Raw genomic sequence first — 23756 nt, forward strand, 5'->3', positions numbered from 1 at the left:
CCCCTCCCCAGTGGCTCAGCTAAGTACACCTCACTGCTCCTGGACTCCTGAGGTATGAAAGAGGCCTTATGGGCTGCACAGGAAGTGTGCTACAGAGTGTGTTCATACGCCCCAGCTCCCAAAACTCATCCACGGGTGTCTCAGGGCACACCCTGAGGGAAAGCTGGCTGGACTGTAACTATAGAAGGTTCTATTTCTGTCCAAGGCTTTGCCTGACATGCGAATCCTTTGAAATCAGAACAGTGGGGTAGTGAGAGTAGGTGTATGGTGGAGACCAGAGCCAGAATGGAGTTAGGTTAGCGCGAGGGCTGTGCTCCTCCAAGCAGAATCAAGAGTTTCTTGACATTCCCTTCCCCCCTTTTGTCTTCTGTTTTTGCCTCTGGTCAGGAAAGAGAATTGGACGGGGATACTAAATCCCAAGCCTGTAAAATCCTCTTCCTTTAAGCCTCCAGTACTGGGCTTCCAACTCTTGTAGTGTATCTGCCTGAGTGGCTGCCCCCTGCCTGCCCTACTGCTTCATGGGTCCGGCAGAGGAGAGCCCCTGGTGGTCTGGGAAGCAGGGCCTGCCCCTCCCCGCGATGGGCTGAATGAACTTCAGGTGCTGGGGATTCATCATCACCACCAGAATCCTGCTCATACCCACTAGTGCTGACTGGCCGGAGGCGAGTTGCCCTGGGCAGTTACGAAGGATCAATCCCTGAAGGCGGGCAGAGACTGGATCTTAGGATTCTAGGACAGAATTGGCCCAAGAGCCCTCCCTAGAAGAAGCAGACATTTCTGCCCCTGCTTGTTAGCACCCCTCACTTAACTGGCATTAACCACTGAAACAGTGATTTGGAACAGATGAGAGTTCCAGCCCCAGATCCTACAATTTATACCTTGGGTAGCTCTCTGATGTCCTAGCCAACCTTCAGGGTCTGGGTGGTTCCCAGGGGAAAGCTAGGTTCTGAGTTATCTTATGGCTTCCAGAATTGCAGTGTAGAGGTGGGGTCAGGGTTGATTCCTGGTGAAGTCACACAGTATGTGGATTTAGTGCTTGGGCTTTGTTATCAGAGAATTTAGTCCAACTCCTAGCTGCTCTGCTTACCAGCTATGTCATTGGGTGTCAGCCCTGACTTCTCTGAGTCTGCTAGTTCATCTCTTGAGAGGGACTGGCACTAGAGTGTCTCTGCCTGCCTACCTATTGCCTGCTGTGTATCCTCAAGTAGATCACATGTTCTCTCTGGGCTCCAGTTTTCTTATCTCTAAACAAGCTGATCTCTCCCCCTTTTGCCTCCCAGAAATAAGGGGCAGTAAGAATGCACACATATAGACCTTTGGATATTCCATGTGAATACAGACTAATCTGAATCTCTCCCGGTTATATGCTGTAAAGAAAAGCTGAAGAACACATGGCCTCCAGCCTATAGGACACCTAATTAAAAAGTAAAGGAGATCTAGGGCCACACATCTCCCCCAAATGCCAAGAGAAACTTGGGAGTTGTTCACGGTATTGCAGGAATACAGTATCAGCTCCATTTTCTTAGTGCTGCTGCAAGAGCTACTTCACTTTCCTTCACCCTAGAACCTGCTGCTCCTTTCTCTTTCTCTCTCTCACACTCACTCACCCACTCATATATACCACTCCCACCAGTGTACTTTCCCTAGGTCTCTTCTCCCCATACCTACCCTAGGACTGTCATTTATCTTCATACCTCCCATCTGTTTCCCCCAGGCCCCAGGGTGCAAGTCATTTGGGCTTGAGAATTGGAGACATTGCTGCTACTTCTGACAGATTCCTGGGAGGGATTATGCAGGGATTGGTCTCTTAGGGGAAATTTTGGTATAAGTTAGTGGTCAGGGCTAGTTGTGATTTTAGGTGGATGGGAACATAAGGGCTCATGTCATAGAAGTCTGACTCCTGGAAAAAGCCCTCCAGGGCACAGTTACAGTGAACAACACGTGAGTTCCTGACCTTTCCTCTGATTCCATGTCCCTCCCACCCCTAGACTGCATACCTTTTACTCCATAGGTTGGGTGTGGCTGGTACTCCTCTTCTATTAGAGACCTTTCAAAGTGTCAGGTAGCTTCATTCTTTGATAAGCCTGAGTTTTCATGTACTTGTTCCCTTTCTTTTTTTTTTTTTTTTTTTTAACTTGTTCCCCTTCTTGACTTATAGTTACAGGGCAGGGAGAGAGGAGAGGCTTCCTGTCTTCCACCTGTGATCAGTGTTTGTAGAGGCCATTGAAAGAAAAGCAGATGGAAGCAGAACAGGAATCCTGCCAGAAAAGCCAGCACCCTCCTAGCAGTTTGCCTGGAGATCACAGTGACTGAAGGTGTAGGTAGAGCCTCAGGGGCTTTCAGTTGAGGGCCTCTCCAGAACACTGCCAAGAGTTCTCTCCCAGGATGCTCCAGGTCCTGGCCTCAAGAAAGCTGAGGCCGTTGGTCAGCCAAGGCCTGGTGCCTCATCTTGTGGTCTCTCCTTAGGTCTATGATGTGTGCCTCACGTTACTCTTACTGAGGAACGGGAACCAACAGTTGGGGCTAACTCCCTCCTGCTTACCTTCCCCTCCTCCCCAGTGCACCAATAAAACATGCAGCTTCTAGGCAGGAACAGTAGCCTGACAGCTGAGGGGAACAAGGCCAAATATTTGTGGCTTGAACCCCAGAGGTAGTATGGCCACAGGACAGATGCTGGCCTTGAACTTTCACATGCAGGATTGGTGGTGTGGTATAATCATAAGGATGTTGGACTCTGCCCCAGGGTAACGCACTCATTCTCCCTCCTTCCCTCCGTCCTCATAGGCTTGCAGCCCTCAGTGAGCGGGAGACTCGGCTGCAGGAAGTACGCTCAGCTTTCTTGGCCACATACAGCAGCACAGTGGGGCTTCAAGCAGCAGCCCCCAGTCCCTCTGGTGCCATCGGAGGCCTGCTGGAGCAGTTTGTCCGTGGCGTTGGACTCCGGGGCACCAGCAGCAGCACCTTATGAAGTAACCAGCCCACAACAATTTCCTGCTCCTCTCACCTGAGCCCTGAGCAGAATCAAAACCATGCCCGGACAAGGGGTGCTTCAAGATAGGGAGAAATCTTCTCACTCCTTCTCCATCATACACATGGCAACCCCAAAGCCAAGCAGGGCCAAGGACAGGGTTCTCCAACCCCCAGCTTCCTCACTGGTGATCACCACCCCTCTTGTCACTGCCTTTCACCCACCCTAGTCTTTGTTGGGATTCCCATCAACTCTCAGAACTGTGGGGAAGTTCCCTGGGGCCTTGTGAAGGCTGAGACCTCACGAAAAGACTTCCCTCTTCCCATTCTTGTTTCCTGGAGAGGAGGGGATCACCTGCACTGAGAATGAGGCAGTTTGACACAGATCACAAAATAAAATCTTTTTGAACAACTGCTCTCTTGCATTCTCGTTTGATTGCTGTCTTTGTAGGGTTATTTGGAAGGTTCTTACTGTTCTTCCTTGTGCAGGAAGGGATTGGGGTGGGGGCAGGTAAAGCAGAAAGACAACTGAAGACAGGGTTGTACCTCTTAACTCCTGACCCATGAAAATCTCAGTGAGACGAGGACATGTAGTCACAGGTGGTTAAAGTGGGAGCAGTGATTCTCAGACATCAATGGACCCTAGTCATGTAGGAAGCCTATTCACACAGATTCCCCAAGTACTAGAGGAATTTAGACGGGGTTGCTGAGATCTTCAATTAGCTAGGAATGGGTAGGGGTGGAGGATCTTTCATTTTTAACAAGTTCTGCAGGCAGCACAGTCCTGTTACAGGTGACTAGCAGCCCCTGCCTTACGGAGCCCTGACTGGTGGAGGGACTGGCTTCTGGGGCTTTGGAGACAGTAATTGATGTGGGGAGAATGGACCTGGCTGACTACCACTCTCATCTGCAGTGTGACCTAGATAGAGTAGATTGCATCCCCACAGTATGTCTGCATCTCTAATACCATGGAGTCAGGGTTCAAAGACATGGGCAAAGGGCTTTTCTCAGGGCTCTAACAGCCATTTACTGAGCTCTGTCTCTTCACACAAAAGAGGTCATCAGTGTGACTGCCCAGAGGAGGGAAATAATAGCAGTGGACATATTTTGAATACTTACTGTGTACAATCCCCTGAGCTAAGGATTATCTCAAAATTTTACATCACACCAAGTAGGTACTATTGTAATGAGACTGGGCCACAGAGACGTTGAGTAACTTGCCCAAGGTCACACAGCTAGTAAGAACAAATGTACCGTCCTCCTATCCGGAGACCAAAGCAGGGCGGAAGTGGGAAGGGGGAGAAGCAGATTGTTCAGGGAGCAGTTCAGGAAGAGGAAACGTCCCCAACGCCCACCAGGTGCCCCAAACCATTCAGCACCGCGGACAGCTCTCAAAGGGTTTTTGGGTTTCGCCAGGGAGAAATGCGCTGGGAGGGACTCCCAAGGTATGGGCTGGACTTGGGGTCGGGGTTAGGTTCCCGGCAGGCTCGAGGCTGCTCCAATGGGGCGGGGGCCACCCGCAAGGCCGGGCGGGGCTATGTAGCCATCTGGAGTCACTGCCGCCGGCGGCCACAGTCAAGGCGCGACAGGCGGGAGTGCAAGCAGGGCTGGAAAGAGTGCAGCCGCCGCCGCCGCCGCGGCGGCACAGGGGCCGGCCCCGCCGCTGCCGCCGCACCTAGCCCCGGCGGCCCCCGTCTTACAGCTTCCCGCGGTTCCAGCCACTCGACCAGCCATGTCTCTCAGCGGAGCCTCTGAGCGCAGCGTCCCGGCCACCAAGATTGAAATTACCGTGTCCTGCCGGTGAGCGGCCACGCTGGGGAGGGCGTAGGCACTATCCCTGCCCCAATCGGCTGTGGGGCTCAGCGCCAACAAGAGCTAGACCCCGGGGGAAAGAAGATTTCAGGGCCGGAAAATCTGATTCAGACTTAGGGGAGTCGCTGGCAGGTTCGGGGAGGGGGTTTCTTTAGACAGCTCCACCCGCAAAAGAGGGTTCAGCCTCCGGGTTCAAGGGACGGGTCACAGGGATCCAGTAGGATCTGGGCCTCAGGAGGACAAAGTTCTGGGTCTGACCCTCTTTCCTGGGCCCTTTAAGACAGTGTGGATGCATACACCACGGGTCTTGAGCAGATATTTCCGGTGCTGTCCAGGGTGCTGACAAGGGGGGGCGTCCCTTCCCCCTCACATCCCCACCCACCAGTAATGAGGGAGGGAGATGCGATTTGAGCCCCATGCCTCCCCGGGGTTCCGAACTGAGGGCAGAGTCCAACCGGGGCAGAGTCCAGGCACTGGGCTCCAATATGACCCACCCTCTTTCCGTCTCTCTTTCTCTAGGAATCTGCTGGACCTCGACACCTTCTCCAAGTCCGATCCCAGTAGGAGGCGCCAGGGACGGGAGGGGGAACTGGGGTCTGGGCGCGACTGAGGGGCGGGGAGGGGTTCAAGCCAATCTGACATCCCTCCCCACCTCCACCCTTGCCTGCAGTGGTGGTGCTTTACACGCAGAGCCGGGCGAGCCAGGAATGGCGAGAGGTGAGTCCTAGAGCCCTCTCCCAGCCAAGAGCAGCCCCCGGGGAATCATCTGCCCCCTTGCAGGAGCCATGCTGACTCTCCCTCCACCCTCTATTTAGTTCGGACGGACAGAGGTGATCGACAACACGTTAAACCCAGACTTCGTGCGCAAATTCGTCCTCGACTACTTCTTTGAGGAAAAACAAAATCTGCGCTTTGATGTGTAAGCCCTGCCCAGATTCCGGGGTTGGACCGCTCCCCAGCCTGGATCCAGGAGAAATTCTGGCAGACCCCTCCCCAGCCAGACTCCCGGCCTGGTTCCTCCACCAGGCCATTGGATCCCACTCTGAAGGCCTCTACCTTAGTTTTAGCTCAGTCCCCAGGTCTAGCTTGGTTCTGCCCTTAGGTCAAATCCATTCCCCAGATCCGGTTGGGCCCAAAGCTTTGCTCCCTAATTTAGCTCAGGCTCCATCTAGGCCCCTCCGGCCGGTGATATGACTCCACCCCCACCAGGTCCCAGTCTTGGCCTTGCCCCAGGCCTGATTCTGTGACCGTGATGCCCTAAAGGAGATCCAGACTGAATTCGGATGCAAGGTCACTCCCTCCTTCCACCCAAAATTTTAACCAGTATTCAAAACCTGACCCTTTTTTCCAGCTCTCTCCCACCAGCCCCGCCTTATGCTGGTTGCACTCTCTTCCCAGGTACAATGTTGACTCCAAAACCAACATCTCCAAAACGGTGAGCGAGCAGAGCATCCCCTGGTGGCCTGGCCAGGCACACAGGAGGCACTCAGTGTGTTAAATGACCCTCCTTAGAATTCTCCTATCCCTCAACCCCAACTCTACCCTCTTGGCCCCAAACCCACCCTCCTGGCCCTCCTTTCCTGCTCCTGCCTCATGGTGTCCCGCCTGTGCCTTTTACTCACTGTTCCTCTTCCTTCTCCGCCACCTCTCGGACATACAGAAGGTGAGGCTGAACGGGGCTGGCTGTGGGATGGGGCGGGGGTGTGGAATGGAAGGTGAAGTGTGGGATGGCATTGTGGAGAGCAGTTTAAACTGGCAGCAGGACCAAGCAGCAAAGCTGGCCTGGGGATTCCTCCTTTAAAGCACAGACAGGACAATACTTCTAGCATTCTGCCACCTTGGAACACCCTCGTCCAAGCAGCAGTATCACCAGGGCTGGGCTGGGACTCTGCAACCCTGGCCCCTCCCGGCCTTCTTGACTCCATGTCCTGGTGCAGGATTTCCTTGGACAAGCGTTCCTGGCTCTGGGAGAGGTGATCGGAGGCCAGGGCAGCCGTGTAGAGCGACCCCTCACGTGAGCTGAACCAGAAGGGGTGCTGGGGAAGGGTGGGTGCCTCCAAATTTTCCTCCCAAAGATGCTGCTGACCCAATAGCAGTGGAGGCTGGAATTCTCCCTGGTTGGGAGCTTTCAGTGGTTCCCCATCACCTCCTCCCCCACTCCCCCACCCCACCCCCACCCAGGAAAGACCAATCTCCACCCAGGGCTTTGTTCAAGTCAGTCTCAGGCAAGACATGTCTTGTTCTCAACCTCTCTCTCTCTCTCTCTCTCTCTCTCCCCCCCCCCCTCACTCTGTCCCTCTCTCCTCACTTTTTCTAAGTCTGATTCTACCTTTCAGGTCCACTTCCAAGCTCTTTTCCTCCAGGAAGCTTCCCCTCACTAAATCAAGTCCCCTGGAATTTCCATTACATTCACTTACTAAGTATTTATTAGCATGTTTTGTATGCCACACCCTGTGCTAGGCACCAGGAACTTATCCATTCCATAAATACTACTGGGCATATACTCTATGTCAGCCACTGTTCAAGGGGCTTGGGTTGTAATAATGAACAAAACAAAGGTTCCTACCCTCAAGAAGCTTATATTATAGAAGAGGGGAAGAAACTGTATAAAATAGACATAATAAATAAGTAAATTATATATTAGAAGACCTTAAGTGCTATGGAAAAAAGGCAAAGTAGAGCAGAGTTAGGAGGATCGGAAATGCTGGGTGGGTGGGACTTGCAATATTCAACAGAGTGCTTGAGTAGGCTTTATGGAGGGGTAACTTCAGAGCAATGACCAGGAGGAAGTAAGGAAGTGAGCCATGCAGATATCTGGAGGTGGAAAGCAGAGGAAGCTGCCAGTGCAAAAGCCTGATATGTTCAGAGAGCAGTAAGGAGGCCAGTGTGGCGGTAGCCAAGTGAGCAAGGAGGAAGAGGAGGTGAGATTGGAGAGTTAATAGTTTAGGGCCTTGTAGCCACTGTAAAGACTAGCTTTTATTCTGAGTTGGGAGTTAGTGGAAGGCTCTGAGGAGAGAAGCGACATGATCTGACCATGTTTTCAAAGAATGAAGCTGGTGCTGGATTGAGAATAAACCTTGGGTGGACAAAGGTAGTAGCAGGGCTCCTATTGGAAGACTATTACAGTAATCCAGGAAGGTAGCAGTGAAGGAGGGAAGTGGTCAGATTCTGGATACAACTTGAAAGGGGAGCCATCATGATTCCTGACAGATTGAATATGGATGTGAGAGGAAAAGGGGAGTCAAGGATGACACCAAGGCCTTTGGCCTGAACACCTAGAAGGATGGAGTTGCCATAAATGAGATAGTTAAAAAAGGAGACTAAGAAGGAGCATTAAGGAAGTAAGAGGAGGACCAAGAGAAGGGGGTATTATCCTGGAGGCAACGTGAAGGTGTGTATTGAGGAGAGAGTGACAAGCCATGTTAAATGCTGCTCCAGATCAGAAGTTCTGAAGGAAGAGGTGGGGGTGACAGCCTAGTTGGAGAGGTTTAAAAGAGAATGGAAGACAGGAATGAGAGTCAAGGAATCTTTTAAGAGGTTTTGCTGCAAAGAGAAGAGAAAAGGAGGAGTGGTTAGCAAAGGAAGTGAGGTCAGAATAGGTTTGCATTTTTTAACATGAGAAAAATTATACTACATTTGTATGTTAATGGGAAGGATCCAATAGAAACTGAAAAATAGACATAATTTAAAAAGGAGAGAATTACTGGAATGCTGTCCATGCACCGGCAAGAGTGTGTGGAATGTAGCACACAGTGGAGGGATAAATAGGCACATGGATAGTCATTTATAGCAACAGTTGCGTGGGTGAAGATACTGGAGGCAAGGTAGGTGTGGTGGGAGGTCCGTGGACATTCTCATCTGGTTGCTTTAGTCTTGTCAGTGAAGTGGGAAACAAGGTCATGGGCTGAGTGAGGATGGGGGAGGAGGAGGCTTTCCAGGTTTGAGGAGAGAAGAGGAGTGAAACTGCCATCTAGCAGAACTGGAGAGTGAAGTATGATTAAGGACCCTCTTGAGGTTTGTGGTCATGCTTTAAAATGAGACCAGTTAGGGACACCTGGCTGGCTCAGTAGAGCACGTGACCCTTGATCTCAGGGTCATGAGTTCAAACCCCATGTTGGGTGGAGAGATTACTTAAAATAAATAAATAAATAAAACGTAAAAGAAGAAATGAGATCAGTTAGCAAGATTTGTGTTTTCCTCTGGCCACATTTAGTTGCACGGGTGCAGTATGGCTTAGGCAGAGAATTGTATTTAACTAGGGCTGTGGTTCTGCCAAATAAGTATATTGAAGTGACAGAAGAGCAATGGATAAGGGGTAGAATGCAGGGGAGTGATTATTATAATCACTGACTGGAATTCACATTGGGTCAAGGGGATGAGGGAAAACATTAAGGAGGCAAAGAACAGAGAGAAAGCTGAGGATCAGAGACTTGGTCCTGGATGTGTAGGTGAAGAGTCCCTGTATTCCTCACACTCTGTCTTTTTAAAGCACAAAGAGTCAAAGATCGAAAGAGCCAAACAAATGGTTCAACATTCATGTTAAAAACGATGAAAATCACATAGCAAGTTGGAGTCAGGACTTACACCCAGGACACTCCTGACCTAGATTTCTCTCTGCCATACTTTGGATCCCTTTGGGGAATTAGGGTTCACAGGCCCATATCAGCAAGGCCCCTGATCACTTGGATACCCAAGGCAAATCGGGGACGGGTGTGTCCTGGTATGTGCCCAGGACGCATGGAAGGATCCCTTCTTGGGTCAGGAGAGGATAAGGCTGCCCTTGTCTTTTTTATTTCACTCTTCACATTTATTTCACTCTTCAGAAATCACACCATCTTTGATCTAACAGAACAGCCCTTTGCCCAGGTCTGGATAGAAATTCCTCTCCCTCATTCAGGACTGCTACATCACACTCTACTTGCCTGTCAGCTTTGACATTCCACTGGCAGCTCTCTGAGGGCAGAGTCTACCAGAACTGGAGAGTACCATCCGGCCAATTCATACCTAGCACAGTGCCTGGCATATGGTAGATACCAAGGTCTGCTTTGAGAAGTATCACCACCTTCAATATCAATAAAGTCTCCCAATTGCTTGTCCTTCCATGTACTCATTCAGATCTTTTCATAGCCCTGAGAGGTGGGAATTATTCCCATTTCATAGCAGAGGGAACTAGGACCAAAAAAGGGGAAATAACCTACTCAGGATTCCAAATCCTATGTCTTTCCTAAGCTACCATTATAACATGTCCACCTAGGCCACAGCAGCCCCTTCCTTACAGACTTTAGACCCTCTTCCCAATCAAAGGCAGGGCCTTCCCCACCAGGAAAAACCCAGGACAGAAGGGGATACATTTAGAGGACTGTCAGTAAATTGCATATTGAATCCCTGGCCCACTCACTCCCAGATTGGTTTCCCCAATCTTCATTGCCTACTCTCCCTCCCCTCACAAAGAGGACTTTTCTGCTTCCAGGGGTGTACCAGGCAAGAAGTGTGGGACCATATTGCTGACTGCAGAGGAGCTTAGCAATTGTCGGGTCAGTAAGGGCCATATGCTAGACCCACAAGGCTCCCTTCTCTCCCAAACCCCCTTTAGTGGACTGTTTGAAGCTATGAACAATTTGGATGTCAACAAGCCAAACTTCATCCCTAGGACATTGCCACCATGCAGCTGTGTGCAAACAAGCTGGACAAGAAGGATTTCTTTGGGAAATCAGATCCCTTCCTTGTGTTCTATAGGAGCAATGAGGATGGCACGTGAGTCAATGCTTTCTCCAGTGGCACCTACCCCTCCCCAGCTGTGGCCATAGGCCCATTATGGCTCTTAGGCTAGATGTGGGGCATCTTAGATTCCACTGGGTCCTGAGCCCAGAATTCACTCAAGGCAGAGGACAAAATGTGTTTAACAAGTGGGGAAATCCCAGGGATCTCCAAGAGTATGAGGACCTATCTCTGGGCTCAGTCCTACCCCCAATGCAGGCTCCAGTCCTCTTGCTCCTCTCCAGGTTCACCATCTGCCACAAGACGGAGGTTGTGAAAAACACACTGAATCCTGTGTGGCAACCCTTCAGCATCCCTGTGCGGGCACTGTGCAATGGAGACTATGACAGGTCTGCTTCAGCGTAAGCTAAGGATTAAGGGAACAAGGGTATGAGAATGGGGTTCCTGGCCCCAGAATGATGGCAGAAGTAACAATAGTTTTGGAGGATCCTGTTTGGCAAGACAGAGTTTGGGGCATGGAGATAGGTAAATGGGGAAGCAAATGGATGGCCACATAGATGGACAGGAGGATGGATGGGTGGATGGGTAGATGAAAGGACAAATGAACAAATGAAAAACCAGATACATGGATGGATGGTTGGATGGATGGGTAAGCTGGTGAATGGATGGATGGGTATATGGATGGGTGTGTAAGAGGCTTGGTGTGTCAGTATAGTGGGAGATGAATGAGTGGATAACAGATAAATGGATAAGTGGAATGATGGGCAGATCAGTGGATGGACAGATGATGGATGGATTAAGGATGAATGAGTAGATGGATGGGATATGAGAGATTGTTACATGACTAGAGAGGCAGAGGGATGATTGAAAAAGCAGGAGAACAAACAGTGAAAGGTGGATTGATGAATGGATGGTAGATGGATGGAAGGATCATTGGATGAATTGTCTGATTAATAAGTAGGTGGATAGGCTGACCATATGAGCTAATAAATGGACAGTATGAAGACAAGTAAGTGGGTGGGTGGAAGGATGGATGGGTACATAAATGTATGGCTATATAGATGAATGGATGATCAGATGGACAGACATCAGATGGTTGGGTGTTTAGTTAGATATATGAATGGACAGACAGATGGATGCTTGCATACATCAGTAAGTCAGTGAAAGCCTGGATGTATAGTTATATGGGTAGATAAAGATAGGTGTTAATAGGTAATTAGATTGGCAAATGAATGGGTAAGTGGATGTCTAGATGGATAGATAGATGGTTGTCTGTACTGTAACAGATATATGGACACACAGGAGGACTCAGGCATAGTAGTTAGGAACAAAGTGTTTGGAACCAAGATGTTTGAGGGTTTTTTTGTTTTTTTGTTTTTTTGTTTTAAGATGTTTGAGTTTTAAGTTTCAGCTTAATCACTTACTAGTTATGGTCCTTAGTCGAGTTTTTGTCTTGTGTACCTCTTATCTAAAAATAAGAATAATAGTACTTTATAGGATGGTTGTTAAATTAAATGAGACAATCAATGAAAGTACTGATAACAATGCCTAGAATATAGTAACACTCAACAAATAGTAAAGAAGAGTAACACCAAGGGTGCCTGGGTGGCTCAGTCAGTTAAGCATCCAACCTCGGCTCAGGTCATGATCTCATAGCTCATGAGTGCAGGCCCCATGTCGGGCTCTCTGCTGTCATCACAAAGCCAGCTTTTTGGATCCTCTGTCTCCCTCTCTCTCTGCCCCTCTCCCACTAGTGCTCTCTTTCTCTCTCTCTCTCTCTCTCTCTCTCTCTCTCTCAAAACTAATCAACATTAAAAAAATAGAAATAGCAGTACAAATAGCAGTAAAAGAAACAGTGGCAGTGGCAGTAGATAGCTGGGTATGTGCATGGGCTGATGAATGAATAAATAGGATGGATGGACTAATGGGAGGATAGCTGAAGGAAAAACAGATGGGCATATTGGAGGATGATTTGTTTATGGTTAAGTAAGTGGGGGTGCATCTAGGATTTATTGTACACACCTAACCTATATTTATCTCCTGCATTTCAGAACAGTGAAGATTGATGTGTATGACTGGGACCGGGATGGAAGGTAGAACTGCCCCACATAGTACTGTCTTCTCCTGTAGTTAATTCAAAGACCTTCCTATAATACATAGTACATTCACCAGGAACCCAAAGTGGCCTTGTGAGACGTGAGTGGTAATAATAGATGCCAAGACCTTGAGTACACCTCTTCCCTCTTTCCCCTTAACTTGGCCTCTCTTATGGCCCCAACCCCAGTGCCCTGCAGCTCAAGTAGAGAGAGGGGATAGTGGGAACAAAAGACTACTTTCAGGGCTGGCTCCAAGCCAACAGTAGCCGTTGCTCACCCACCCCTGGCCTCCCTGCAGCCATGACTTCATTGGTGAGTTCACCACCAGCTACCGGGAGCTGAGCAAGGCCCAGAACCAGTTCACAGTGTATGAGGTGAGAACTCCAGCCTTGTCCAGGTTTCCCAGTCCCTCCATCCCAGTGTTCTCAGTCTACAGCTCTCTTTCTCTATTTCCCACCATCACTGTTATCTTTTTCACTCAGGTACTTAACCCTCGGAAGAAATGTAAGAAGAAGAAATATGTCAACTCAGGAACTGTGAGTGCTCCCTAAAGCTCTAGCCCTCCCTAGATCCTTCTGCTTCCATTCCCACAGACAAATGTTGGGGGTACAGGAGGGCTGTGGGCACAGATTACTTGAATATAGTAATGTTGGGCACAAGATAGCACCACTTAAGCTTATCTTTTGGTTTCTCACTTGAGAAAAATTGTTTGAACTTTACTGTTGCAGAATTTTTTTTTAAACTTAAGTTGTATTTCCCAATTTAATACATTTTTGTAAATCCAAATCTATTTCTGACAGCTTCCTCTTTTTTGCCATTTTAGAAATTGGACAGGGTGGGGGGTGTGGGGCAGGAGGTGGAATCATGTGCCTCTCTGCCTTCTGCTACCCAACTGCCCACTCCAAAGTGGCAGGGCTGCCTCTCTGTCCCACAGGTGACGCTGCTCTCCTTCTCTGTGGACTCTGAATTCACTTTTGTTGATTACATCAAGGGAGGGTGAGTCACAGGCCAAGTTCTGTTCAGCATTGAGTTACTCCCAATTCTAAGCCTCAGTTTTTTAATATATGAATGTTTAGGGTCCATGGAAATAAACTTTTAAACACTTGGCAAACTATAAAGTGCTCTGCAAAATGCATAGTGTTGCCCATCTTAGTTCTCTTCATGGAGCTGCCTTTCATGCCTAGCTTCCAGTGCCCCCTGAGAAGATGCCAGACCAGTGGTCTTCGAAGATGACCCCAGTAACCTGACTGGGATCCAGATAAAAATCGTAGCCAGGCAAGAAGGAGAGGCCAAGAGAGAGGGAAAACCCAAACAGACCAAAGAGGACATTCCACTTGGTTCAGTAGTGGTAGGCAGACCTGGGTAAAGTGCTTTGCTTCTCTGAACCTCACTTTTCTCCTATGCAAAATGGAGATATTAATTACTACTTCAAGGCTATAGTAAGGGTTAAGTTAAATTACATAAATTACATAAACTTATCACACAGTAGGCATTTAATTCTACTACCCAGAATGTGCTCCATGGGCCAGCAGCATCTGCATCACCTGGGAGTTTGTTAGAAATGTAGAATTTCAGGCTCCACCCAGACCATCCAGATCAGAATCTGCATTTTAGCACTATCCTCAGGCTATTCATATGCACACTAGTGTTTGAGAAATCCTGGCATAATAAGTATTAATCCCTCACTTCTCAATCCATCTACTTCCCCGACAGGACACAGCTGAACTTCACAGTTGCCATTGACTTCACAGCTTCTAATGGTGAGGCATGGATGGGAGAATGGGGTGTGGAGGAATTCTAAGGAAGTCATTAGGGATTGGCCTGGATTCTCACCTGGAGATAAAAGTTCACCTACCCAGGAAGCCCAGGCTTGAGGCAAAGCCCAACCAGGTTGGGACAGGAGTTTTGGGGGGAGATTATTCAGTGTAATGGCAGGGAGGGCAGAGGGTACAGGAAAATAAGTGGGTAAATGAATCAAAAAAGTTGAAAGGAGAGATACCTCAAAAGTGGATGAGTACATGAATGGATGGGAGATAATAGGGGTGTAAGGAGAAATGAAGAGATAAATGGCTGAGTAATGACTGGGTGGGCAAACAGATGAACAAACCAAGTAGGTAGATGGGTTACGGAGTGAGTACAATAGGTTGGACAAGTGGATGCATGAATGGGTACACGGGTGGACAAATGGACAGATGTTTACATTGGAGAAATAACAGGTAAGTAGATAGGGCAATGAATGAGTGCACAGGTGGATGAATCCATATGAAGACAGAATGAATGGAATGAATAGGAATGAATGGATGGGTGATATTTGGGTGTATATTGAATAAGAGAATGGAAAGGCAGGTAGAAGAGATGGATTGGTAGATTGAAAGATGGATTTATATCTGGTGGATCGGAGAATGGATGTGTGGATAAGTGGATAAAGTGATGGATAGATAGAGGGGTTGGTAGGTGGACAGATGGATAAACGAACATATGGATGATTTGGGCATAATAACGAGGGAGTACAAGGGGTGGGTGAATGGATAGGTGGTTGTATATATACACAGACAGGTGAATACATAAGTGATCAAGGTGACCATGAGGCTGGGGGTCCTTTGTCCCTACAGGGAATCCTCTGCAGCCCACCTCCCTGCACTACATGAGTCCCTACCAACTCAGCGCCTACGCCATGGCCCTCAAGGCAGTGGGAGAAATCATCCAGGACTATGACAGTGACAAGCTCTTCCCAGCCTATGGCTTTGGAGCCAAGCTGCCTCCAGAAGGACGGATCTCCCACCAGTTCCCCCTGGTATAGTATAGACCAGAGCCTAAACTCCATGCCCTGGCCTCTGGCCCACTCATGTTGGTGATTTTCTTCTCTTCATATTTCTTCTAAGGATCAAGTACCGCAGAGGACCAGGAAACCATGAGAGGGTGGCAGAGAAGGGAGGGGAGCAGGGTTGGAGTTTGGAGGGGAGCATGAGAGTAATCGGAAAAAGGAGTGAGCTGGGATCAGAGTACTCCTGGGTATACCCTGCATGGCTCAGCCCAGCAAGGCATCTTCCCTGACAGAACAACAATGATGAGGACCCCAACTGTGCAGGCATCGAGGGCGTGCTGGAGAGCTACTTCCAGAGCCTGCGCACAGTGCAGCTCTATGGGCCCACCTACTTTGCTCCTGTCATCAACCAGGTAGCCAGGTAAGGGAATTGGGTGGGTTTGGGGGGAATGAGGGGACCCAAATAGGGGACTGACTTCCCAAGGATAGTCAAGACCACTCTTGGCTTAACCTGGGCTTTGGGGAAAGGATACAAGTTTCACTGTTGGCCAGGCTCTAGTATAAAGAGGTAAATGCTAGGGCTCCCGGGTGGCTCAGTCAGTTAAGCATCCAACTATCGATTTTGGCTCAGGTCGTGATCTCATGGGTTCATGAGATTGAGCCCCCCATCGGGCTCTGCACTAACATCCCAGAGCCTGCTTGGGATTCTCTCTCTCTTCCTTTCTCTCTGCTCCTCCCCCACACGCATGCGCGTGTGCTCTCTCTCTCAAAATAAATAAATTAACATTTAAAAATATATAAAATAAAGAGGTAAATGCCTTATTCTGCGGTAAAGAGGATGCACAGACAGTGTCAACAAATTACCCCAACTCCATTCTCTGGGAACAACAACTCAGCCCTCAAGTTTGGGGAAAAGAGAGATGGTCCTATAGCACAATGGTTAAGACACAAGCTTTGGCATCAGACCTGGGAGTGATCCTGGCTCCACCACTCACTAACCATGTGACCTTAAGCAGCTTAGCCTAAGTCCCCATTTTCTCCCTGTAAATGGCCACAATAATGGCTAACAATAACACCTTCTTGATAGGAATATTGGGAGGTTAAAATTAGATAACAAAGTAAGAATTATGAGCACAGTGTCTGGCCCATAGTAAGTGCTCAATAAATGGTAGATTAAAAAATGGGAAAGTAACTTCTAAAAATAAAAGAGTAACTCCAAATTTTCAGAATAAAAACAAAACCCTGAGATCACAATCACTTTTTAAAATGTAAATAAAATAAAATGACAGAACTAAAACCAAACATATACCATTAAACATAAATTGGGGGGCCACCTGGGTGGCTCAGACAGTTAAGCGTCTGACTCTTGGTTTCGGCTCAGGTCATGATTTCATGGTTTGTGAGACTGAGCCCCGCTTTGGGCTCTGTGGTGACAGCATGGAGCCTGCTTGGAATTCTCTCTCTCTCTCTTCTCTCTCTCCCGCTCCCTCCACTCGCACACACTCTCTCTCTCTCAAACATTTTTTTAAAAATTGGGTAAGTTCACCTCTTAAAAGAAAAAGACTCTCTGAATGGCTAAAAAATAATAAGTAAACTCTATGATATGCTGAATAGAGGAGACCCAGCTAAAACAAAGTACCTCAGAAAGCTTGAAAGTAAAAAGATTAACCAAAAAAAAAAAAAAAAAAAGAGAGAGAGAGAATACAAATGGAAGGATTTCAGGGATATTTATGTCTATACACTTCCCATTTCCCTAATAAAGATTGTTTATGTGATTCATAGTGAGGATAATAGTTTCTTTTAATTATGAAAGCAACATAGCATTGCTATAGAAAATTTCAAGGATGGAGAAATGAAATAAGAAATCATCCAAAATACTTCCCATGGGAATGTGGATGTATATGTAGTTCTTGACAGGATTTTCCTTATGAATCCATAAATGCAGTCAAATTATATGTTGGGGAACCTGACTGGCTCAGTCAGAAGAGCATGCAACTCTTGTTCAGGGCCATGAGTTTGAGTCTCAGGCTGGGTGTAGAGATTACTAAAAAAATAAATAAACTTTAAAAAATTACATGTAATATTTCACTACTGGTTTTTTTTCACTGAATATTGGAGCCTCAGCATATTTTTTGTTGTTATTAAACAGATTTTTTAAATATTATCTTAGTTCACTAATTCATTCATTCATTCAATAAACATTCAATAAAGAGTCAATGTAGCATGAATGTGGGCTGTGAAGCCAAACTAGCTAATTTGGTGCACCTGCTCTACCACTCACTAGCTGTATGACTTTGAGCAAGACCCTGAACCTCTCTATGCCTATTTGGTCCATTGTAAAATGAGAATAATAATAGTAATATCATGGTAGGGGGGCACCTGAGTGGCTCAGTCAGTTGAGCATCCAACTCTTGATTTTGGTTCAGTTCATGATCCCAGGGTTGTGGGACAGAGCCCTGTGTCAGGCTCTGCATGGAACCTGCTTAAGATTCTCTCTCTCCCTCTGCCCCTCTCTCCCACTCATGCTCTCTCTCTCTAAAATAAAATAAAACACTTAAAAAATTGAAATATCATAGGATTGTTGTGAGGGCTAACTAAACTAATATACGTCAAGCGCTTAGTGCCTGCCACATAACTGCTATAAGTGTAAGCTATTACTGTTACTATTATTGTCATTATTACTATTAAAAGGACATTTGCTGTATTCTCAGTTCTCTGCTGGTACACTGGAGACTCACAGATGAATCAGATCTAGTCTCTGCCCTTAGGAGCTCCCACCCTGGTGCAGGAGACAGAAATATAAATAAATCATTACTTTCCATAGGCCAGAGCTTCCCAGACTTTTCCAGCAAGTTGCCTGTTGACAAAGGCAAGCAATTGCTTCCCCCAGGGGAATCTTAGGGGCACAGCTGAAAGCAACCTGGCTGAAAATGTCTTTGAAGACAACATGTTTATCTTAATTCATGCAAATTTTACATTCTCTTCTTGTGTCCATGTTTGCTTTAATTTGGATGGGGGGAGGTGGGGTTTTTTAGTGTTTATTTATTTATTTTGAGAGAGCAAGAGGGAAAGCATGCCTATGAGTAGGGGAGGGACTGGAGAGAGAGGGAGAGAGAATCCCAAGCAGGCTCTGAGCGCTGTCAGCATGGAGCCTGATGTGGGGCTCCATCTCACAAACTATGAGATCATGACCTGAGCTGGAATCAAGAGTCAGACACTTAACCAACTGAACCACCCAGGCACCTCCAAAAAAAGGTGTTATAAGTATACTTACAGTCATCTAGCTTTATGCACCAGATCATACAGTAGAATGGATGTTCTAGGTATCCTGTAGCCTTGGGTTCTCCCTACACATGCTGGTACCCTCATGGGTGTGAAAACCCATGTGGAAGGGCTGACAGCCCATCTTGGTTGACAGTATCCTAGAAGGCAGAGGGAGAGGAGGGTATAACCTAGTCTGAGAGATCTACTTTTGGAGAGGACTGCTCAGCTTGGCAAGTTGGAGTTTTTATAAGAGAATACAGAGTAGGCCTGGCAGGAGGAACCACATGTGAAAAGCCCAGAGTCATAAAGGGGCAAGATCAGGAAACAATGAACAGTGTATTTATGACCAGAATATACAGTGTATATGGAGGAGCATCCAAAAAACAGGCCTGGAATGGAGAGTGAAGGAATCAAGAGCTCAGGGCTTTAGGTTTAGTTGGGTTCTTTTATTGAGCATTTGAGATGTAGCTTGGGTAAAAAAGGAACCTAAAATTTAATTCTTTTTAACTTAATTAAATTTCAATGGCCACATGTGGCTAGGGGCTACCTTATTGGATGGTGTAATTCGGTCCTTTCCAACCCACACAGAACCTTTGTGCTCTCCAAAGGTCTCATTCTTCTTATATGTAAAATAAGTGGACTGGACTAAATGACGTCTGAAGTCCTTTTCACATAGAAAAATCTTGGATTCAAAGATTGATGGTGAGAGAAGGAAAAGAAGCTTGGAGCAGTTTTTAGACTGGCTAAGGACCCAGAAGCATAGGCAATGGGAGGTGGCCAGCAGAGGGGAGAAGGAAGAAAGAAGAAATGAGTGAGAAAGGGAAGAAAGGCAGCCTTCAGCCTTTGGTCTTGCCCTAAAATCTTTCTATGAGCTGTCAAAGCCCTGTGTAGTCTGGCCCCTGCCCCATCTCAGCCACAAGGTCCACTCTGCTTTCCTCACTTTCTGGGCTCCAGACAGGGTGGGCTTCCTTTAGTCCCATCACAGGGCCCTTGTCTATGCTGTTCCCTCTGCCTGGAATGATCCCCCTCCTTCACTTAACCTCTCCTTCACCCTCAAACATTGTTTCCTTAAAGAAGCTTTCACTGACCTCCTGGACCATGTCAGGATCCCCTACTAGATACTGTCATAGCAATGTCCCTTTCCATCACAGTACTTATCACAAGTGTAATTTTACACCTATTTCTGTGACTCTGGGATTAATGCCCTCCCTTGAGAGGGCTGGGATGAATTTGTTTTTTCTCATTGTGTACCTCTGGTGCCTATCATAACACAGTACCTACCATAATAAGTTCTCCATAAATGTTACTAGAGGGATGTCAGGCAGGCATCCAGGTCTTGAGAAGGAGCATGGGCTTTAGAAACCCCAGTCCTTACCCACTGCTTACACACTGGCTGTGGAAATTTTAGGGGTAGGGAATTCTCTTGGCCTCTTTGGACTTTCAGCTGGATTCTGATCTTGGACTCTCAACCAGGGCTGCAGCCAAGATCTCTGATGGTTCCCAGTACTACGTTCTGCTCATCATCACTGACGGGGTCATCTCTGACATGACGCAGACCAAGGAGGCCATTGTCAGTGTGAGTTTAAGGAGGAGGGCTTGCCAGGGAGGGTCACTGTTAATAACTGTGAAGGAGTTGAGATTTTATCCTACTTGCAAGCTAACAAATTAGTCTACCAGTTTCATGGATGCTGGCAGAAGACACAAGACTCCTGGATCAGAGACAAAGGACTTTGTTATTCTCAGTGATAGCAGTAGCTCAATTATCAGCATTTGCTCTGAATCTAGGTCCCAATTCCCACAAGATCATATTAAGAGGGCCAAATGACAGCTGCACCCACAATGGAAGACATTCTACGATAGAAACCCTGAGTTTAGGGTATCTGAATCTTTCATAATGGGCAGTAAGCATATCTGCCCTTTGTTCCAGTGTGAGATACTTTATTATAAATTGAATAGTACACAAATCTGCCCTTTGCTCCAAAGGAAGACATTATATCTTTCAAGGCTATTTGATATGCAGACATCCTTGAAAAGATAATCTTGAACAAAGGAAATCACTGCCTCTGCTTGCAAGATGTGCAGAAACATGATACATGCACAGAGAATTGTCCCCAACAGTCACCTCCATCATTATGACTGTTCACCCCAACCATTCAACTCTTCCCTCACAGGCCTCCTCACTGCCCATGTCTATCATTATTGTTGGTGTGGGACCAGCCATGTTTGAAGGTGAGTAGGACGGAAGGGTGTCCATGAGTGAGACCAAGAACTGGGGAAAATAGGGGAGGATCTGGGCACCCAGGCCCGCCTCACAAAAAAAGATAAGATGGATGCTTGTGTTAGACCTTGACCAAGTGACAGACCTTCTCTGTACATATTTCCTTATTATAACTGAGGCTGTTGATACGAATATTTCCCTCCTGGGGTTCCTGGGAGGATAGAATGCATGGGAAGGCATAATAACAATTCCATAACAATGCCTAATATTTGTTAGGACTTTAATACAACCATTAAATATTCTCATGATGATTCCAAAGTGAGCTAACAGGGAAGGGGGTAGTATGGGTTGGTGTGGGAAAGGGCAATCAGCTGAGAGGTGTCTTCTCTGTAGCAATGGAAGAGCTGGATGGTGATGACGTGCGCGTGTCCTCTAGGGGACGCTATGCAGAGCGGGACATCGTTCAGGTAGACCTGACCGGGGAGAGGAAGTCATGGAGCCAAAAGGCACAGTGAGAAGGAGAGGCTAAGCTGGCAGCCACTCTCCCTTACTGCTTTCTTATTCACCTACCTTTCTTCCCGTTACGCTTTCAGCCTTCCTGCCTTCATTGAACATATTCTTTTTGAGGAATAGGCAGGTTGCTATAGCCATTGTGGATCCATAGTATAGGATATCCCCAAAGCCCATGCCCTCTAGTGGAGGTAACCAATAATAATCACAACAGTTAAATATCTCATTAGACTATGATAAGTGCTCCAGAGGAACAGCAAATGCCACTATGAGAGCTTATAACAGGGACTGACTTAGTAGGATAGTCAGGAAAGGCTTCTATAAGGAAATGACATTTGAGCTGAAACCTAAAGGAGGGTAGAGGAGCAGCACATGCAAAGGCCCTGAGGCTCAGCAGAATTAGCCCAAATATGGAAAACACAGGAGGCCAGGGTGGCAGGATCCCAGTAAGTGTGAAGAAGAGGGAGCCAAGGCCTTGCTGGTCATGGTGATGATTTGGAGTTTTGTTCTAAAAAATTGGAAAGTTCTTGGAGGATTTGACATAGGGGACTGAGATGGTCAGACTTGCATTAAGGGGATCTCTGTTGCATGGAGGGTTGACTGCAGCGGGTACTGTTAGTAAGGAAGTCTCTGAAGTAGTAGAGGGGAGGATAGGGATCTGGACAGGAATGGAAGCAGTGAGGATGGAGAGAAGAAGCAGGTTCAAAAGATTAAGAAAATTTTACAAGAGTTTATGCTTTGATTAAATGGTGATGGGGAGTGAGGAGGGCTTCAAGGATGACTCTGTTTTCTAGCTTGAGCAACTAAGTCAGTGATAGTCTCATTGATTGGGAAGGGGAAACCTGGAGGAGGAAAAGATTTGGCAGAAAGGGCCAGAATTCAGTTGTGAACACTTAGGGTTTGAGGTATCTAAGACAAGTGAATGGATATAATAATATGGGCAACTAAATACATGGCTCTGGACCTTAACAAAGAGGCCAGGGATGGATGTATAAATTTGGGAGTCAGAGAACAGTTTTGAAAGTCATGGAAGTGTATGAGATCACCCCGGAAGAGAACTGAGAGACGTGACCAGGTTTAGAGATCAGGTAGACCTAGAGGAATGGGGTTGGGGAAAGGAGCATCCAGAAAGGAACAAGAAAATCCAGAAGAGTGTGGTATGCCAAGAGTGGAATGTGTTTAGGAAGATTATGGTCAAATGTAATGAAAAGCTAAAGAGAAGTCAAGCAAGATGAGGACTGACAATTATTGCCCACTGGACTGATTTGGGAACAGAGGGACTATTACATTAGCAAAAGCAGTGTCAGTACTGCATGAAGCTAAACTGGATCAGGCTGATGGTAAATAGAAGGTGAGAAAAAAAGGAGGTGGGGAGAAAGTAAATGTGGAAAGCTGTCCAAAATAGAGGGAAAGAGCTAATGTGATATTTGGAAAGAGATGTTAGGGGTCAAGGAGGAAACCCCCTTACTGCTTCCCTTCCCACTCCTCTCTTCCCTGGCCATTACCCACACCTGACTGTCTGTGCCTGTCCCAGTTCGTCCCCTTCCGAGACTATGTTGACCGGTCCGGAAACCAGGTGCTGAGTATGGCCCGACTAGCCAAGGACGTGCTGGCTGAAATCCCAGAGCAGCTGCTGTCCTATATGCGCACCAGGGATATCCAGCCTCGCCCTCCACCTCCTGCCAACTCCAGCCCAACCCCAGCTCCAGAACAGCCCTGAGGAGCCCACTTATTCAATAACTAGCAGTCTGCCTGCCTGCCCACCCACTGCTTTTGCTGAAAGCCAGAGGCACTTGGAGCCCTGGACCTCAGTGAGTCTAGCTTGGGGGATCAGTGCTGGCTGGTTGAGCCCTCTGCCCCCTCACCCACAGAAGGGCCTGGCATTGTCACCACCTCCCTGCCTTCATGCCAATAATAAAGCTGATCTTTACTCCACCTTTGTCTCATGGTTCTTGGGGAAGGAGACTAGGGGACCCAGGTCCTGGGGCCACACCAAAAGAAGTGAGCAAAAATAGCTTCAGTTCATCCCTCACCTGCTCTCACTCTCTCTCTCTCTCAAAAATCACACATTTTAAAAAATGAGTGAAACTTTGTATGTGTGCATGTTTTTTTGAGGAGAGGCCCATAGCTTTTGTCAGGTTTTCAGTGGGGTTCCTGACCTCAAAAAGGGTCAGCTTTACAATGACTCTAACTCTGCTTTGATCAATTTATTCTGAATCTTTTAATAAGGATAATAAAAACAGCTAATATTTTGAGAATTCACTACATATCTAGGTGATTTACAAGCATATTCTTATTGAATCCTCACAACAATCCTGTGAGGTAAGCACTATACTTTATCTCCATTTTACACATCAGGAAATGGAGACTCAGAGAGGTTCACTTATTGAAGAGAACTCATCAGTTC

General features: G+C 47.2%; 2 protein-coding genes across 13 annotated transcripts in view; both read left to right on the plus strand.

The window, feature by feature from the left end:
- The window catches only part of MTMR14 (myotubularin related protein 14), a 44876-nt gene extending 41495 nt beyond the window's left edge, over window positions 1-3381 (plus strand). For 7 of the 9 annotated variants that reach the window (XM_060631704.3, XM_060631706.3, XM_060631711.3 and 4 more), the window contains one exon: window positions 2785-3381. In XM_060631704.3, the coding sequence (XP_060487687.1) occupies window positions 2785-2968 (184 nt within the window). In that variant the 3' untranslated portion in view covers window positions 2969-3381. The remainder of the gene's footprint in view (window positions 1-2784) is intronic. The other 2 variants (XM_060631709.3, XM_060631710.3) reach the window with 1 other exon arrangement.
- Window positions 3382-3430: 49 nt separating this feature from the next.
- CPNE9 (copine family member 9) lies at window positions 3431-23284 on the plus strand. 4 transcript variants are annotated; one of them, XM_060631715.3, is made up of 21 exons: window positions 3431-4412; window positions 4670-4767; window positions 5299-5339; window positions 5450-5496; window positions 5595-5698; window positions 6178-6214; window positions 6717-6793; window positions 10250-10313; window positions 10430-10533; window positions 10782-10886; window positions 12549-12590; window positions 12892-12967; window positions 13076-13129; window positions 13528-13589; window positions 14307-14353; window positions 15206-15387; window positions 15651-15778; window positions 20095-20197; window positions 20793-20850; window positions 21233-21306; window positions 22884-23284. In XM_060631715.3, exons 2-21 carry the CDS (start codon window positions 4700-4702, stop codon window positions 23067-23069), a joined length of 1659 nt encoding a protein of 552 aa, XP_060487698.1. In that variant the 5' UTR covers window positions 3431-4412; window positions 4670-4699; the 3' UTR covers window positions 23070-23284. The 4 variants fall into 4 exon arrangements, with proteins under 4 accessions (XP_060487698.1, XP_060487697.1, XP_060487699.1 ...); XM_060631714.3 differs by lacking the exon at window positions 3431-4412 and having other exon boundaries at window positions 4463-4767; XM_060631716.3 differs by lacking the exons at window positions 3431-4412; window positions 10250-10313; window positions 10430-10533; window positions 10782-10886 and having other exon boundaries at window positions 4463-4767.
- Window positions 23285-23756: the final 472 nt, after the last annotated feature.

This window comes from Panthera onca, chromosome A2, assembly GCF_046562875.1.
Source record: "Panthera onca isolate mPanOnc1 chromosome A2, mPanOnc1 haplotype 2, whole genome shotgun sequence".
Lineage (NCBI taxonomy): Eukaryota > Metazoa > Chordata > Mammalia > Carnivora > Felidae > Panthera > Panthera onca.

What these genes read in the sequence shown, in the direction of transcription:
- CPNE9 (XM_060631715.3), top strand. Translation starts at nt 4,700, where the DNA reads ATGTCTCTCAGCGGAGCCTCTGAGCGCAGCGTCCCGGCCACCAAGATT. An exon ending in CGTGTAGAGCGACCCCTCAC is followed by an intron (nt 6,794 to 10,249) that starts GTGAGCTGAACC and finishes TTCTGCTTCCAG; the next exon opens with GGGTGTACCAGGCAAGAAGT. An exon ending in GTTGATTACATCAAGGGAGG is followed by an intron (nt 13,590 to 14,306) that starts GTGAGTCACAGG and finishes CTTCCCCGACAG; the next exon opens with GACACAGCTGAACTTCACAG.